This window comes from Podarcis vaucheri, assembly GCF_965113315.1.
Source record: "Podarcis vaucheri genome assembly, chromosome: 4".
Taxonomy (NCBI): Eukaryota; Metazoa; Chordata; class Lepidosauria; order Squamata; family Lacertidae; genus Podarcis; species Podarcis vaucheri.
In genome coordinates, this window is record NC_138762.1 from 6,764,131 (window position 1) to 6,781,746 (window position 17,616).

Sequence of the window (17,616 nt, forward strand, 5' to 3'; positions counted from 1 at the left end):
CTAACCTCATTATGGCCGCAGTCACACTCTTCATCATCCTCGATGACACCATTTCCACACTTCTTTTTGATAATTACGTTGCTAGGTACGTCAATAAGACATTCTTTTCCTGGTTTTCTTATTGCATTATAATATACCTTCCTGCTGCAGTTACTCAGCCTTGAGCATGTTCTGTAACAGAGGAGAAATTATTATCCAGTATGATGAAATGATTTATTAAATATATTTACTATACTAATTTGTATCTTGCCTTTCAGGGTACAAATTCTTCTAAGGTGCTGTACAACAATAGATAGAAACAAAAATAGTTAAATTATTTCAAATCCTCAAAATATTGAAACACACTAGGAGAAAATGTATAAAACCACTTATTCTTTAATACAGGTTACAGCCAGATGCTTAGACTAAGGAAGCCAGGAATAACTGCACCATGCTGCTACTCAATGAGGAATACACTGTAACCCCCACTCACCCGCCATCTCATACCGGGTTCCTTTGTTCTAATGGCTCATTGCCCCTCACAGGAGGCTAGTCTGATTTAATTAGCTGTTAACAAACCCTGATTCCAGATGATTTGGAAGTATTTAGTACACATCTCAATACACAAGGTCTAGCTATCACTTCACACAGGAGACTAACTTAGCTTTGGACACCCCAAGCCTTAATTACCATATTTTTCGCTCTATAAGATGCACCAGACCACAAGACGCACCTAGTTTTTGGAGGAGGAAAACAAGAAAAAAAATATTCTGAATCTCAGAAGCCAGAACAGCAAGGGGGATCGCTGCACAGTGAAAGCAGGAATCCCTCTTGCTATTCTGGCTTCTGGGATAGCTGCGCAGCCTGCATTCTCTCCATAAGACGCACATACATTTCCCCTTACTTTTTAGATGGGAAAACGTGAGTCTTATAGAGCAAAAAATACAGTAAATTCTGTCATCTACTGGACCCAGGAATTTAGGGTGTCTAGAACCCACAAACTCATAACAATACTTTGTAAAAAAATATAGTTTATTTCATCTATCTGATAATTAAAGAAAATTCTTATCTTGCTTATCTTCTCCAAAGAAAATCCACAAAGGAGCTTAATGTGTGTGTACTGTAGAAGGTTCTTCCAGTGGGAAATCTACCAAGAAACTGTTCAGTTCTCCACAAAATTATTGAGAATGATGTACTCTAGCATAGCTCCCATTTTTTTCAAGAGGGATTACAAGATAACTTTCAGGTGGATCTGCCTACAAGTTACGTGAAGCGCATAATTAGCAGCTTCATCATCATGCTTGTTGATGGAAAGGGCAATTAAGATCAGGGTTGCAGTGGGGGAACGAAAGCCAAGCGCACAACACTAATGGGATACTTAATGTAATCTGTAGTTTGAATCTAAGAAGGACAACTGAGCAGAATGTCTTTAGTGGCAAGAAATGAACTGAGCAAAAATATAACGTGACCAGCTTTTCTTTCCAAACTCAGACAAAAACACTAGAAAGAAAGAAATCAATTAAGGACTACTCACGGATTGCCGGTTGCCGCCATTATACACCTGCCAGGCTTGGTGCAATTACAGTCACAGCCCCGAGCTTTGTTTAAGGGTGTGTCATCATGGCCAAAGCCAAGAGAATGACCCAACACATGCGCAATTGTTTCAGCATCAACTTTAGGATTTCTGTATGTCTGAGATACAATGAGGAAAAGGAAAGAAGGGACTGAGGTAATCAGAATATCAAACGCTTTCCATAAATACATACTTCATTTACATCCTTTGAGTATATTTCAGCTGCTTTAAAAATATGTAAATTGGGTTCTACCCTACAACTATATTTTTTTGGAAGATGATTTCAGCATTTGTGCTATTGAAAGGAAGTCGTTTTCCTCTTTCCCACCCCCATGTTATGCCTTAATACATTTTGAGACCCGGATTTGTTTTGTCCTCGCCACTTTCCTCTTTTTCAACAGCCCACTCTGCCCCCAGTCCCAAGCTGAGTAGTTCACATGGAGGCCTGAAGAATGCTTCCTCCATTCCCTCAGTGGGATCAGCCATGAGACATAAAACCAAAAGCCCCTCCTGGCCTGCCTGTCCCATTCCCACCCCACTTCCTAGACCAACAACCACCAGATTTCATCCTCCTTCCCATCAGCACCCCCTCAAGTTGGACAGAGGAGACACAAATCCAGTCATCCACCACCTCCTGTGAACCTTTCCAAACTACACAGCAGTCCCCAATGATGCCAGCTGTAGTACCAGCATAGGCCTAACCCCAAACCTGGGCTGCTCCCTTTCTGAACAATCCATGCCCGAGGTCTGATGCCAGACATGGTCCCATCCTCCCAGACAATCATTCTTTTCCCTCCCCATCACTATCCCTCAGATGGAGCTTCTTGGGGCCTTTCCCATGGCACCGCAGCCTCATCACTTGATTAGAAGCCCCTGCGCTTGCCCATGCAGGCCACCTCCATTTCCCTAACTATGGCACTGGGGTAGGTTAGATCAGTGTTTCCCAACCGGTGTTCTGCGGCACACTAGTGTGCCGCGAGACGTTGCCTGGTGTGCCGTGGGAGGGAGGTGGGCGAGTCGGGCGGCGAGAGGCGGGGCGGCGGCGGCGAGCACACGTGGGGCGGCGAGCGAGCTCCCACCCACATCCCATCGCCGCTCGCTTCGGCCGGCCTACTGGGCTGTCGCAGGCGGAAGGCCTGCACATGCGCGAGGTTTTCGCGCCTTCGGGATTGCCTTCATGCCTTCCTCCTCCCGGGTCCTTGAGAGCGTGGGAAGCGGCAGCGTGAGACCGGCGTTGAGCCTGGTAGGTATTGCGCTTGCCAAGGCAGTCATTTGGGAAATGAAAACTTGCAAAGCAAGCAACCAGTTCAATCTGAAGTACGTGTATGCTTAATATCCTGTATCTGAAACCTGTTCTGCCCCCTCCCCCACACTTGGTGCCATTTTCATCTACACATGCAGCAGAGTAAGTTGACCCAGAATAGTACCAATTCAGATGGCAGATGGGAGAATGACAGTGCTGAATGCTTTCCCATGTAGAACAGTCCCTGCAAATAAAAACCTAGCCTATTTGGAAGAGGGATGCTAGCCTAACCATTACCTTCTATGCTGTTACTATTTTTTTATTTTTTTTTTACATAAGTAAAAAGTGACCTTTCCCCATCTGGCATGGTGGTGTGCCTCGAGATTTTTTTCATGAAACAAGTGTGCCTTCGCCCAAAAAAGGTTGGGAAACACTGGGTTAGATCCAGCTGCTAACGATGGATGGACATTGAAGGCTGTAACCAAGTGCCTACTCAACATAGGTCCAGTAAAGATGTTTCCATGGGGTTGCACTCACCCAGAAGGATCAGGTGCTCTGCTTGGGGGTAATTGTTTTTTGCCCCTGGGTGTACAACTGGTCATATTGCCTTATACTAGCTTCAGCTGGTGGCCCGGCTGCAGCTCTGTCTGGATGGGAATAAACTCGCTTCAATGATCTATGCCCAGCTAACCTCAGGGCTGGATTACTGCCATGTGTCGTAGCCATAATGGCTGTCCTCTGCTTCCAGAGTCAGAGGCAGTATGCTTCTGAATAACAGTTGGAAACTGCAGGAGGTCAAGGTACTGCTGTACTCAGGTCCACTGGCCTGATCCAGCTGCCTATTCTTATATTGTTATGAGACATTTGTGTAAAGCAACTAATAAGTTAATTAAATAATAGTATTACATTTGTACAAGGGGTGAATGGTGATAGAACTATCACTCTTGCCTCAATCTACAGTCTACATTTGAGCCAAATCTCCTTTCCCTGGCAGCTGTGTTATTTACATCTTTTTTAAAAAAACACAACCTGCAGCAAATTTCCTTTGCTCACAGGTAGCTTGGCCCGAATGGAACGCAATGGAATGGAAAGGAAGGTCTGGAGAACTAGTGGCTGAACCCCATTTACCTTCCTCCCTCTGGCAGCCTACTCATTTTAGGAATATATTACAAAGAGAAAAATAAAGATACTGATAATCACCTACATGAATAGCAGACACTGAAACTAGAGTGTAAAGACAAAACCGGTCCCCCCAAGAAAGTCCAGCAGGAAACCCTTTAGCCCTATAACATAACAGAAGATATTACTGTACATGTTATAGTTATAAAACACTGCAAAAGTTACAGAGCAGCTATCTTGCCCAGGTTTATGAACAGAACATTTTAATCTTTCTTTATTCTACAGATTTAATGTAAGCTTCCTCCCTGTGTATACTTTGTAAGAAGCTGGAGTATGAATGAACAATAATAATAATGAATGAATAAGCTAAGCCCAAAGACAAGGGAAGGGTCCTTGCTAGGTTTCCTACTATAAACTGATACAGGTGCAAATGAATTTTTTTAAAAAAAAAATTCATTACTTGTGTATTTGCCACTCTGGGCTTCTTTAGGATAATGATAATGATGATGATGATGAGATAATGTAATAATAATCTGGACTTTTCATATTGTTGAAAAATAAGGCAGACAATTTCAAGAAAGAAACTGTAGAGTCTTACGTAATTATTCCTGAATGATCAAAATGCACATTTGGCTGCAGCTCAGAGATGGCATATTGGTAAAATGCAGCTAAAGTCACGCCAAGATTCTCAGTATCAATTGTTATGTAGTCTCTTTCTGTCCACAACTCCAATCCTACCAAATAAAGGTGAAGACCTAATGGCAAGTATATCTGAAAACAGAAAACACCAAATTGGGCAGTTATAACGCATAGTATTGTTGCCAAAATGCCTCCATTTTGGCCCACCACCTCCAGTTTTCCCTTTCATAGTTGTTATGGTGTCAAGAGCCAGCAGCAATGTTGCCTGGCGGTCAGGAACAGTGCCCATCCCTCGTGGCTATGATTAATCAAAGAAACCTAGAATTGTGGAGTTGAAAGGGACCTGTTGAGAAAGAACAACTCTTACTCAAGTTACAAGAAAGGATATTCCCACTAAACATCCGGAAGAACTTTCTGAGAGTAAGAGTAGCTTGACAGTGGAACGGACTCCCTCAGGAGGTGGTGGACTCTCCTTCACTGGAGATTTTTAAGCAGAGGTTGGATCTCCATCTGCCAGTGCATCCCCAACTACACTCAGTTTTCTCTTGCCTCTGTATAATGAAACTGAAGAGAACATTATCACTTCCTCCCAAGGTTCCCAGGACTTCCACTTTGTCCAGCAGTTCCTTCTTGTTGGTGAGGACCAGGTCCATGAGAGATTATCCCCTTGTTGCTTCTTCCACCTTCTGGGAAAGGAAATTGTCAGCAAGGCAATGGAGGAATTTGTTGGACCTTACGTTCTTGGCAGAGTCTGAGTTCCAACAGATATTGGGGTACTTGAAGTCTCCCATGACTGCTATCTCTCTCCTTTTTGAATGTTTGGTAATCTGCTCTAGGAAGGCATCATCTAAGTTTTAGCCTGGCTTGAATTCTATAGCAGACACCCACAGTAACACCACGATTTCCCTCTCCTACAGTTTTTACCTATGCACTCTCAATCTGCCTTCCATGCTCCAAGTCATGAATTGCTTCTCAAGTGTACACCTTTAATATAATGCTACTCTTCTTCCCTTCATGTTTGGTATATTCCTTTTGAATAAGTTAAACCCCTCAATTTCTACATCGATACAAATGTCACAGCACTTGGATGCTGCAGAACAATGTCTTGTTTGCATTTGGGTGTCAAGGAAACGGGACATTAGGGTTTGAACTAAACGACCCTTTGGGTCCCTTCCAACTCTACATTTCTATGAAGGCACCACTCTGCCAGTTTTCAATGAAGTATACCAAAACCTTATACACAGCCTTTATAACAATTTTCAGAAATCATCCCTGGCACTTTCAACCCATTTGAATCCAGTGGACCTTCTTTTACAGCAGACAATTTTAATATACTTTTGTTTTCCTAAAGTTATAATTGTTTTTAAGCAGCTTTCTGCTGGATGAAAGACTGGTTACTTCTTGAGAATACAGATGTCTTGGATTTGGAAGGTTTTAATAATGTATTTGGATGGCATGCATATATATGGTATGACAAGGTTAAGGCTCATAAAGCTTTTAAAAATCATATTGTCAGGAAAGCATTATATGTTTGGATTAGATACAAGGATTTGTTGGAGAATAAAACCCCAAGGTGGTTGTCGCCAATGGAGGCAAAAGCTGTGAAAAAGCTCAATATGGAGGCCAAATGGCCAAAATATTGGGAAATTTTGGAACAAGAGGGAGATAAATTGAAATTACAGAGTCATGAGAAATTGAAGTCTAAAGTACGAGATTGTTTGCTGATTGGGAACAGTTGTGGACCACCGGTATAAAATTTACGGCATGTAATGCCTTAAGAGAGAATATTATGAAAATGATTTACAGGTGGTACATGACCCCAGTCAAGCTTGTAAAGATCTACCATTTGCCCGATAATAAATGTTGGAAATGCAAAGAAACTGAAGGTACTTTTTTTCACCTTTGGTGGACGTGCCCGAAGATTAAGGCTTTCTGGGAAATGATTTATAATGAAATGAAAAAGGTACTTAAATGTACTTTTCCCAAGAAACCAGAAGCCTTTCTCTTGGGTATGGTCGGCCAATTGATGTTAAAGAAAGACAGGACTTTTTTATGTACGCTACTACAGCAGCAAGAATTCTCATCGCAAAGTATTGGAAGACACAGGATCTACCCACTCTGGAAGAATGGCAGATGAAGGTGATAGACTATATGGGACTGGCCGAAATGACTGGCAGAATCCGAGACCAGGGGAAAGAGACGGCGGAAGAAGATTGGAAGAAATTTAAAATTTATCTTAAGAAACATTGTAAAATTAATGAATGCTAAAATGTTGAGGTTTTAGAAAAAAAGGGATTGCAGCTGTAAAATATTAAGTAAAAGAAAAGAACAAGGGAAAATTTGATAAAATTAAGGGGGAGGATTTGCTGAAAAAAATTTGGAAACTAGGATGCAGAAAGGGGAGGTATGGGGAAGTCGGTGAAGTAAGGTATAAGAAAAAAGGATTTGAAATTATACATGTTGTTTATGTGTTTGTTTGTTTGTACTGTGTATTGTCTGCGTTTATGAAAATTGTGAAAAACCAATAAAAAATTTATTTTAAAAAAAGTTATAATTGTTTTTGCACTCCTGTGTTTGATGTATTATTAAGAGCAATCTGCTTGATTGATTCTTGGAACTTCTATCTGGGTGTACACCCTGCAGTCATGCCCACTGAAAATCCTACTCTGGTTTGGGGGTGCCTGCTCTCCCAGTCATGGGCATAGCCGGGGGGGGGGCAGAGGGGGGCAGCTTACCCCCTATATCAAGTAAAACAATAAAAACATTTAACTAACTGACCAATCACATTGGTTCTGCCGCCCCCAACAAAGTCCCCCCCCAACAAAAATCGTGGCTACACCTATGTTCCCAGTCCTTTTGCTTCTGGTTGCCCTACTAAAGCCTGAGAACAGCTGGTCCAATTTTTGCATGCAATATGCTGCCAAGCATACTTACCATACTTCTTCATTTGTTTCAACAGATTAGGGACAGGTAACAATCCCTGTCATGTACGGAATTGAATAGGATCCAGATGTAGCAGTCTGATTGATCCTAGAATAGGATCCAGAATGCAGCAGTCTGACTGGTCCACAGGAGCCACCCAATCCAGCTCCAGGTGGAAGTGAATCCACAACCTGATTGGCCTACAGGTGAATCCTGGAATTAGCCAATCACGTGGGGCCCATTGTGTAAATAATGTATATAAAGCAGACATTCTGGGGGAACTTCCATTCCTCCTCACCACTATGAGCTGAATAAAGAGCATGAAATTCTCTCTCGACTCAGAGTATACAGTGGTACCTCGGGTTAAGTACTTAATTCGTTCCGGAGGTCCGTTCTTAACCTGAAACTGTTCTTAACCTTAAGCACCACTTTAGCTAATGGGGCCTCCTGCTGCCAGAGCACCATTTCTGTTCTTATCCTGAAGCAAAGTTCTTAACCTGAAGCACTATTTCAGTCTGTAGTCTGAAGCGTATGTAACCTGAAGTGTATGTAACCCAAGGTACCACTGTATTTCCATCCCTCTTTGTCTCTCTCCCCTCACTTTTTCTTCCTTGTCTTCCGACACATTCTCTCTCTTTGTCTCATCCACCCCCACTCTTTCAAAGATAGCTTTCCCAATTTATATTTCTAACAATGGTTCAGAGATTGATGCTTTGTAGTATTTTCCCCTTGTCTTCAAATTCCCTTTTGGGGTTAAGTTCTTTAGTCTTGTGTATTTTTTTTCCTTTTTCTTTGATAAACCCTTCTCTTCCAAAAAACCTGATAGTGGTACTCTAAATCACCCTAATCCCTCAATAATTTGAATGCTGATGCTGTTCTGTTTTTATAATGCTGTTGCTTTTTAAGTGTTAGTTTGCAGTATATTTTATGCCATTTTACTGCTATAAATTCTTTACTGCATTATGTTCTATTACATTATTTGTTATGGTCTTTTTTGTAAGATACCTTAACAGCCCTTCACGACTGAAAATTCATGGTATGAAATAAAGTGAATAATAATAAATAGTAAGTACCCTACCTTCACAGGCTGTCTCTACAAGTGTCTCCCACTTGCACAAATGGAAGGACAAAACATTACGCTTAGAATACTGGGGCACAATAATTCAAATAGGTCATTTTTGACTGAATCAGTCAAGAAAACAAATCACAAACAAAGGCTTTAGAGACTCCCTGGTCCGTTATCATTCTGTTTCACATCTTTCTTTTGGAGAAAACAATGTAGTTAAAAGAGGTTACCTCCAGTTTAAGCCACACCTGAATTTTCTAGTCTTTTGGAAGTGTACCTGTTTGTTATTTAGACTGGATATGGCCTGAGGCTACACTTACCATATGCAAAGAAAAACATTATTTAAAAATACTATAAAATATAAACAATAAGTTTAAGGATAAGAAAAAATTCTAGGGCACCACTAAATTGATTCAGAAAACCACAAGAATATTTGCAGGGTCAGGATGCGATCAAAGCTAAAACCAAAATCTTGGATATCTGAATTGTTTTCTATTCGGACAGCAATCAGTTCTCCATGAGATTCACAGAAAAGACTTTTAAAAGAAGCAAGAATTCATTGAGATAATAGGGTTTCACTCCATAGTTTTCTGTTTGTCTAACTGACAAACTTACATATAAAACCCATGGGAGAATAGTGTCTGCCCATCTTGCTTCATATCTCATATTCTGTGTATCCCTGTGACCATTTAGAGTGATTATGTTTAACATGCCCTTCACAAAAGGTCTTATAAAATATACTCACACTGTGAACATCAGAGATCATACGAAGCATTATCAACACTAACTGAGTTTCATTGCAATGATTGAGAATAAACTAAGAGATAGAGAAAAGGAAAGACAAAATGTTTAACTATGACATGGGTTCAGATGCATTCAAATTCCCTCCTCATCATTAATACTCCTTTGGATAATTTTCATTAAAATATCGTATGTTGAGAGTTTCATAAACCTAAGATTCTAAATGAATACAAATACTCCATACTATTAGAAACTACAATCGATATAAAAAAAAGGTGTGGGATATCTGCATCTTTCAACAACTATTGAAATTAGTAATGTAATTTCCCCCCTCAATAAACTATCCTGATTATTCCATTTAGCTAGCCAAGGATAACTATACACATCTTAATAACTCAAACTCTCAATATGTTTTAACTGGAAGTCTGTAGTCCTGAAAACAAACTTGAAAGAGATCTGTAATATTTATGTTGATTGGTGTGGGGGTGGGTGTACGTGTCAGTGTATGTATATGTATATGTATACCACAACACACACGTAACTAGCTGTAAAGTAGCATAAGCATGATATGTAATAAAACTGTAATTTTAATCGTCATATCAAAAAGCACAGTTCCTGATGGCAACATATCATATCTTCTATATGTATTGGTATTGTACAGTCCAAGGATTGTCAAGTCCAAAGATTACAATGCAGTTCCTGTTGCTACTGCCATTTCATGCTGATATCTTCCTTCTGTATCATCCTACATCTTAAGAATGTAACAAACAAAACTACCTTCTGCATCGTCCTATGTCTGAAAGTGTGACAAATGGAACTGATTGGTAACAAAAGGCAGCTAATAGTAGAATACGTAGTTCTCAGGATACACCCCTGTTTCGCTCATCGGGCTTCTTCAGCGACAAGATTTCCAGGAAATTCCTCAGTGGGGTTTTTTCCAGCCAAAAGTAGAAAGTGGTCCCCAGGAACGCAGAAGTTGCCAGTCAAAGATGCTCAAAGTCAATAACCATTAAAGCTATACTTATATAGAAGCAACCCCTAAAACCCACTGAGGAATTTCCTAGAAACTGTGTCGCTGAAGAAGCCCACTGGGCGAAACAAGGGGTGTATCCTGAGAACTATTCTACTATTAGCTGCCTTTGTTACTAATCAGTTCCGTTTGTCACACTTTCAGACATTGGATGATGCAGACGAAAGATATCAGCATGAAATGGTATTGCCAACAGGAACTGCATTGTAATCTTTGGACTTGACAATGCTTGGACAATACAGTGGTATCTCGGGTTAAGAACTTAATTCATTCTAGAGGTCTTTTCTTAACCTGAAGCTGTTCTTAACCTGAGGTACCACTTTAGCTAATGGGGCCTTCCGCTGCCGCTGCGCCGCCACCGCACAATTTCTGTTCTCATCCTGAAGCAAAGTTCTTAACCCGATGTACTATTTCTGAGTTAGCGGAGCTGTAACCTGAAGCGTCTGTAACCTGAAGCGTCTATAACCCGAGGTACCACTGTACATATAGAAGATATGATATGTTGCCCTCAGGAACTGTACTTTTTCGGGACTTCCGGGTTAGCGCCTCCGGCAATGGCAGATTTCCTCTGACCGGGAGGAATCCGCTTCGTGAAAATCAGGGTCTGGACCGCCACGGCGAGGCGGAGACCCCTTAAAAACCACAGGCGGGAGAAGCCTGTGGACGTGGGATTCGGCTGGCACCTTTTGCGCCTCCCCTACTCGCAGGGAAACCCGGTTTCGGGGATCCGGAGCAACGTGGGGTGAGCAGCGCGGTGCTTCAAATCGACTGCTCTTTTCACGGAGCGAAGCCGCATTGCTGTTGCCGGAGAGCGCTGACTTTTTCCTGTGGACAATTGGATTTTAAACAACTACCCGTGAGTAGAACAGAAAATTGGACTATGAAACATTTTAATTTGGTACCGAAGCGGGAAGGTCTAAACAGGAAGTCCGCCTTCCACTTTTGTAAATAGACTGAAGCAAAGACATTGCAAGCTATAGTCTGGAAAGTCGTTTGTAAAGGACTAAATTACCATCAGCTAAAAATACCAGGGGATTTTTAGGGGACGCGGGTGGCGCTGTGGGCTAAAGCCTCAACGCCTAGGGCTTGCCGATCGAAAGGTCGGCGGTTCGAATCCCCGCGGCGGGGTGCGCTCCCGCTGCTCGGTCCCAGCGCCTGCCCACCTAGCAGTTCGAAAGCACCCCCGGGGGCAAGTAGATAAATAGGTACCGCTTACCAGCGGGAAGGTAAACGGCGTTCCGTGTGCGGCTCTGGCTCGCCAGAGCAGCGATGTCACGCTGGCCACGTGACCCGGAAGTGTCCCCGGACAGCGCTGGCCCCCGGCCAATAGATGTGAGATGGGCGCACAAACCCCACAGTCTGTCAAGACTGGCCCGTTCGGGCAGGGGTACCTTTACCTTTACCTTTTAAAAATACCAAACCCCCCTTGGAAGCAGGAGAAGAGGGGGGAAATTTTTGACTGTTTAAGCCTGCAGGAGAGAGAGTAAAGAAAGATAAATTTCCACCGTCTTGAACCTGGGAACGGGGTGTCAGAGATTGACGCTTTGGGGAAGTTCATTGACTGTGAATAAAACGTTTTTTGACAGATAGTTAAAAAAGAGAAACATATTGATTCCAATGTTTCTGTTTGCACTTAAAAGGAACAAAATATCTGAAAAACGAAAGCAATTTTGTTGCCGGATCTGCTTTTAAAAAGACGGATACAAACAGAAATTGTTTCCTCTAGAGGGAGCCTGTGAAACTGTTGCTGGAGTCGATCTGGGGAATTTTACAGCTGCAGAGATTAAAGATCGTGGGAACAGACTTTGACCTTGAATAAGAATGTGCCCACAAGAAGCCTTAGTGCTTGCTCTTTGCAAGATAAGCGCTTTACTGGAACAGCTACATGAAAAGATGGATTTGATGACTGTTGCAGTTAGCAATTTTGGACAAACAGTGAATGCCAACATAGAAACCACTCAGGAACCAATTCAGGAGTTTGCTTTGACAGGGCAAGTTGTGCAGAAGACAAAGGAGGAGGTTGCTGCTGAACCTCAAGAAATAGAAATGGAGAGAGCCGCAGTGTGCTGGTCCCGGGGGGGAAAGGTACTAATACCGTATCCGAAGTTCAGTCCAGAGTCACTATTAGGGTAGACGATCACTAGATGAGAACACTGGTAGAGCAGAAGCAGAGAGCCAGGCGGGGAACAGGAACACCGGAAAGTCAGGAGCAGGAAGCCGGGCGAGGAACAGGCACACCGGGAGTGCAGATCTAGGTCTGGGTAAAGCAGGTACTCCACAACGACGTTGCTCCCGCAACCTGGGACCGGGCTGCCTGACCTTTATCTTCTTCTAAGGCCGGGGGCGGTCCTGGCCCCCAGGAGCCCCGCCTCTCCTGGCCTTAAGGCGAGCACTCCTCCTGGGAGAGACCAGTTCCCTTCGCCTCTCTGCCCTAAGCCTCTGCAGTTCAGGAGAGGCCGAAGGGTTACTGGGCCCCGGGGGAGGCTCACCTGTAGCCACTGAGTCCTCCAGCACCTCTGGGGCCAGAATGGTCTCACTTGGTGCCTGCCCCTGAGGATCTGGCACAGGTACAGGCTCCTCAGCATCTAGGCCTTGCCCCAGTTCAGCCGGCCCTGGAGGCGGGGACTCCTGTGCCGGCTGGGATTCCCCCGGTTCACTCTCAGAGTCGGAATCCCAGGCCATCACACGCAGCCTTGCAGGAACATAAATTGCTGTTTCTGACGACTGAACCTGAAGAAAGTCAGATTTGGAGAGATGGAGTACTGTTTAGTTTAGAGATGGGAAGTTGGACAGATCCCCCTATGCAGGGATGTTTTGACTTTTGGGATCTGGTTTTGGGCCAGGGGGAGTTTGGAGTTGTGGGGGCCCTTAACTTTGGAGGGACTTTGAAACATGTCTTCAAATGTTTTTTGGATTTCAGTGCTGACTATGGAGAATGGGCCGACCTGCTGAGAAGGGATGATATTGCCAAGTTGGAATCTCCCCGAGATCTACCCCTCAGTGAGAAAGGAAGGAAATTAAGAATAAGATCAGCAGAAGACAAATAAAGTACAGGTACAAACATGAAGAAGACCTGCAGAAGGGAGATGGAAGAGACTTAAGAGCCTCGGACAGAAGGTCACCAGGTTGATGGACCAGATGGAAGGGATAGAAAGGATTGACAAAACCCGAGACCAGGAAGAAGAGACGATGGATGAAGATTGGAAGAAAGTTTTAAAAATTCATTTAGAGAACTACTGTAAAATTAATGAGTGTTAGAAAAGATGTTGGAATGAAACTATTTGACTTTAGTAGAAATGCTATAAGGAATTATGTATAAATAAGTTTTAAGCTTTAAGCCCTAGGGCTTTTTATGGTAAGATAAGGTTAAAATAAATTAAGGTAATTTAATGACAGAATATATTGAAAGATGGAAAGGATTTGCTGAGATAATTAATAACTAGAATACAAAATAGGCAGGTGTGAGGAGGTCGATGAAACAAGTTAATGAAAGATAAAGATTTGGGAATATTGGATTTGTTTTTAAATTCTTTGTTTGTTTTTGTTTTTGGTTTGAAGTATTGTGGGTTTTGCTTTTTGCTTTTTCTCCCCCCCCCCTATTTTATGGACTTGTATTGTTTAATCTTTTTTTCCTTGACTATTTTTTGTCTTTTTTCTGTTCTCCCCCTTTTTTCTTCTTTTGTTTCTGTAATTTTAAATTCTCAATAAATATCATTTTTTAAAAAAAGGAACTGTACTTTTTGATATGATGATTAAAATTACAGTTTTATTACATATCATGTTTATATTACTTTACAGCTAGTTACGTGTGTGTTGTGGTGTTCAAAAGATGGTTCATGTAATGAGGCAGTAGTGGTGTTTGTTGACTTAGTGTATGTATATGTGTATTACTATACATATGTTACTTGTAAGCCACTTTGGCATGATTTATATCTTGAAAGGCAGGATATAAACAATGGTAATAAGCCTACCATATATTTTAAGGTGGAAAGGTCTGCTTGATATGCATTTGAACACCTCTTAATATATAACAAAATTTTGCATTAGGAGGTTTTTGTCTATGTTTAGATACAATTGGACAACATTTTGACTCAAGACAGTAGAGATCAAACCTTTAAAAAGTGCATTGATTTTTTGGTCTCAGAATTTCTGAGCCACACCAAATATGAGGCTGCTAGTAAATAAATATGGCAACATTTACTATGGCAATATTTACCGTGCTTTTGTCAACAACAGCATAATATTCTAGATATCTGATAGGCGGGTCATATTCAAGATCATCTAGCTGAAACAAAATATACATAAAACAAAGTTTCATTGCAGAAATGGACCATGAATATTCCTTTAGAAGCAACCTAAACAGGCCTATCACCTAAAATTAACCTTACAATAAACAACTATACCCATTATTCAGTTAGAAGCTCTTACCCCAATAATTCTATTTTATCCATCCTTTATCCTAGTTAAATTTATTGGTTTAGTTATTTATAACCCGATAAGAGAAGTTATCTACGTGGCTTACGCAGAACCAAACTCAAGAATCACCCTTACAATAAAAGTACAATCGTATGCAACAAAAATCGTATGCAACAATAGATTGAAATGAATAACATTATTATTTTATTACATACCCTTAACTCAAAGTTCCCAGGGCAGGTTACAACAATTAAAAATGCAGTATTAAAAAGTTTAAAAACATTTAAACTGTAGCTTTAAACTGTTTTTAACTTTGTATGTTAAGTGTTAGAGATCTTCCTCTTTCAAAACGTTTCTTCTGCAGATACAATAACCAAATGTGCCCCTAACTTACACTATAGTCTCCCTTCTTCTCCTTTCTCATATTCAGAGGCATCAACTATACAGGGTGGAAGGGGGTTCGCCCCCCTTAATATTTGTGGGTAGGGGGCCAAGCCCCCCAATATTGAGGGGCCCCCAAACAGATCAGCCTCCCACCTGCAAACACACCCTCCACACTCCCCATCCCCCCCTTGCCAACAGGCAAGCGCTTGTGTGCCGGTGGGGGCAGGGCACAGAGGGTCATCTTCACTCTCCGTGCTCTTCAGCAGGGCGCAACGGGGATCTCTGCAGGGGGCGCCTGGTTTGCATCTCCCCAGATTGCGCGCTCAGGGCAACGGCCCCCCTGGCACCTCCTACCCAGCGCATGATGTTGTGCATATGATGTCATGTGACGCCGGGCCCCCTCAATGTGGGGGGCAAGTCGGTGCCCCTGCTCACACTCCACATCCTTCCCGGTCAAGACTACCATCCCTACTCTCTTTCGAAGAGCAACATATTCAGCAACAGAGGATGTCACTAATATCTATTTCCCACCAAGCAGCCATGTGGAATGGCAGAAACTATCAAAATTGATGGTGGGAACCACGCTTTTCCATTTCCCTTCTACCCACCCCAATAGTGAGGAACATATCTTTCTACATCCCCAAACAGGGAAGAAGGATCTTAGGCTTAGGACCTTTAAACCACATTTGGTACATGAAATCAATTTGATGTATGGATTCAGCAAAACCAAAAACTACTTACTCCCATGGCAGAAGGAATTGGGCCGTCACTGTCAACTATTCTTATTTCTCCAGCTTCACTTCCTAAATATGTTCCACCTTCAATTATTCCTCTGCACGGTTCAAGGTGCTCTGGAGTCTTTCGATAAATAAGGTGTTGAAATGTGGAAGAATTCTCAATAGGTTCAATTTCATAGCATAAAGTCCCAATTTGCACATGTCCCCTGGCGGGTTGGAGTGGAAACCCAAAAGACAGACTTAGGGTCAACAAATCAGCAAATGCATTAAGCCAGGGAAAGGCAATTGATGGTCCTGGATCATATTTATCTGGCTGGCCCAATCAAATTTTAGCTTAGGTGAGTTCCCACCTAAGAACAGTAGGTTTTGCTGTATGGGCTGCATTGTCTAATATATTTATCATGGCTTGTATATTATCTTTGAGAGATATTTCCCTAATAAAGCCCTTTGATGTTCACTGATGTACTGCCCTATAACATAGTTTAATCTGTTTGCCGTTATAATTGCCAAAAATTTATGATCCACATTTAAGATGGAAAACAGCCTGTGGCATTCAACTTTATGTATATTGCTATGAGGTTTCATTCCATGTACGTACTTGGAAGATTCATAATTTGAATCATTTCATCATATAGTTCCTTAAGAATTGATGTTATTTTGCTACTTAGAATTGAAAGTATAATATATTTAGAATTGAAGGTATAACAAGTATGTCTTGGGTCCCAAAAACTGCTTGCTTCCCACAGTGCCTTATCATTGTGTTTGCATATACAAGAAATGTAAACTAAATTAAACTTAGACAGTTGCTTTACCCAACTCTTATGGAGGGAAGTCTGCATAAAATCTACTGAGAATAGCTGTAGAGGCACAATTATTCACAACTTAAGGCTCATGGTATATAGCTCTCTTTCAGTTCTACCCCAACATCTTTATTACCAAAGCCCAAAGCAGGTGGAGAGGAAGGCCTGAGAGTCTAAGGCGTCTTCTACATATCCACTGTAATAGCAGTCGTCCTGCAAGGACCAAATACACATCCTTAGGAAAAAATCAAATGAAGTTGAATAGAACAGCTTGACAAAATGATTGAACCATGCTCAGCTCAGGGGTAATAACTTTGACATCCTGCACAAATCCAGGTGATTCATCATAAAACCCACACATTATTATTTTTGAATCACTTCTCATGAGGCATCTTGAAGCGATTTACAGTATGATATATATAAAACAGTTCCATATATAAAAACAGCTGAAAACAATTACATATTAATATTACAGTGGTGCCCCGCAAGACGAATGCCTCGCAAGACAGAAAACTCGCTAGACTATGCTACCACTCAGTGGATTTGTAACTGGCTGGCTGACCGAACCCAAAGGGTGCTCATCAATGGTTCCTCATCATCATGGAAAAGAGTGACTAGTGGGGTGCCACAGGGTTCTGTCTTGGGCCCGGTCTTATTCAACATCTTTATCAACGACTTGGATGATGGACTCAAGGGCATCCTGATCAAATTTGCAGATGACACCAAACTGGGAGGGGTGGCTAACACCCCAGAGGACAGGATCACACTTCAAAACTACCTTGACAGATTAGAGAACTGGGCAAAAATAAACAAGATGAATTTTAACAGGGAGAAATGTAAAGTATTGCACTTGGGCAAAAAAAATGAGAGGCACAAATACAAGATGGGGGACACCTGGCTTGAGAGCAGTACATGTGAAAAGGATCTAGGAGTCTTGGTTGACCACAAACTTGACATGAGCCAACAG

At 41.9% G+C, this 17,616-nt stretch overlaps 1 protein-coding gene across 9 annotated transcripts in view; it reads right to left on the reverse strand.

The window, feature by feature from the left end:
- Positions 1 to 17,616, reverse strand: part of LOC309530324 (disintegrin and metalloproteinase domain-containing protein 21-like) — a 42,692-nt gene that overhangs the window by 16,128 nt on the left and 8,948 nt on the right. For 6 of the 9 annotated variants that reach the window (XR_014218748.1, XM_082219150.1, XM_082219156.1 and 3 more), the window contains exons 5-12: positions 16,786 to 16,862; positions 15,854 to 16,055; positions 14,529 to 14,597; positions 9,287 to 9,358; positions 4,513 to 4,685; positions 4,000 to 4,078; positions 1,514 to 1,671; positions 6 to 171 (exon numbers count right to left, since the gene is read on the reverse strand). Coding sequence is in view for 8 of the 9 variants with exons in the window: in XM_082219150.1 (XP_082075276.1) it covers positions 6 to 171; positions 1,514 to 1,671; positions 4,000 to 4,078; positions 4,513 to 4,685; positions 9,287 to 9,358; positions 14,529 to 14,597; positions 15,854 to 16,055; positions 16,786 to 16,862 (996 nt within the window). In the remaining variant the exon portion in view is untranslated. Of the gene's footprint in view, positions 1 to 5; positions 172 to 1,513; positions 1,672 to 3,999; positions 4,079 to 4,512; positions 4,686 to 9,286; positions 9,359 to 14,528; positions 14,598 to 15,853; positions 16,056 to 16,785; positions 16,885 to 17,616 lie in introns of all 9 variants that reach the window. The other 3 variants (XM_082219151.1, XM_082219154.1, XM_082219153.1) reach the window with 3 other exon arrangements.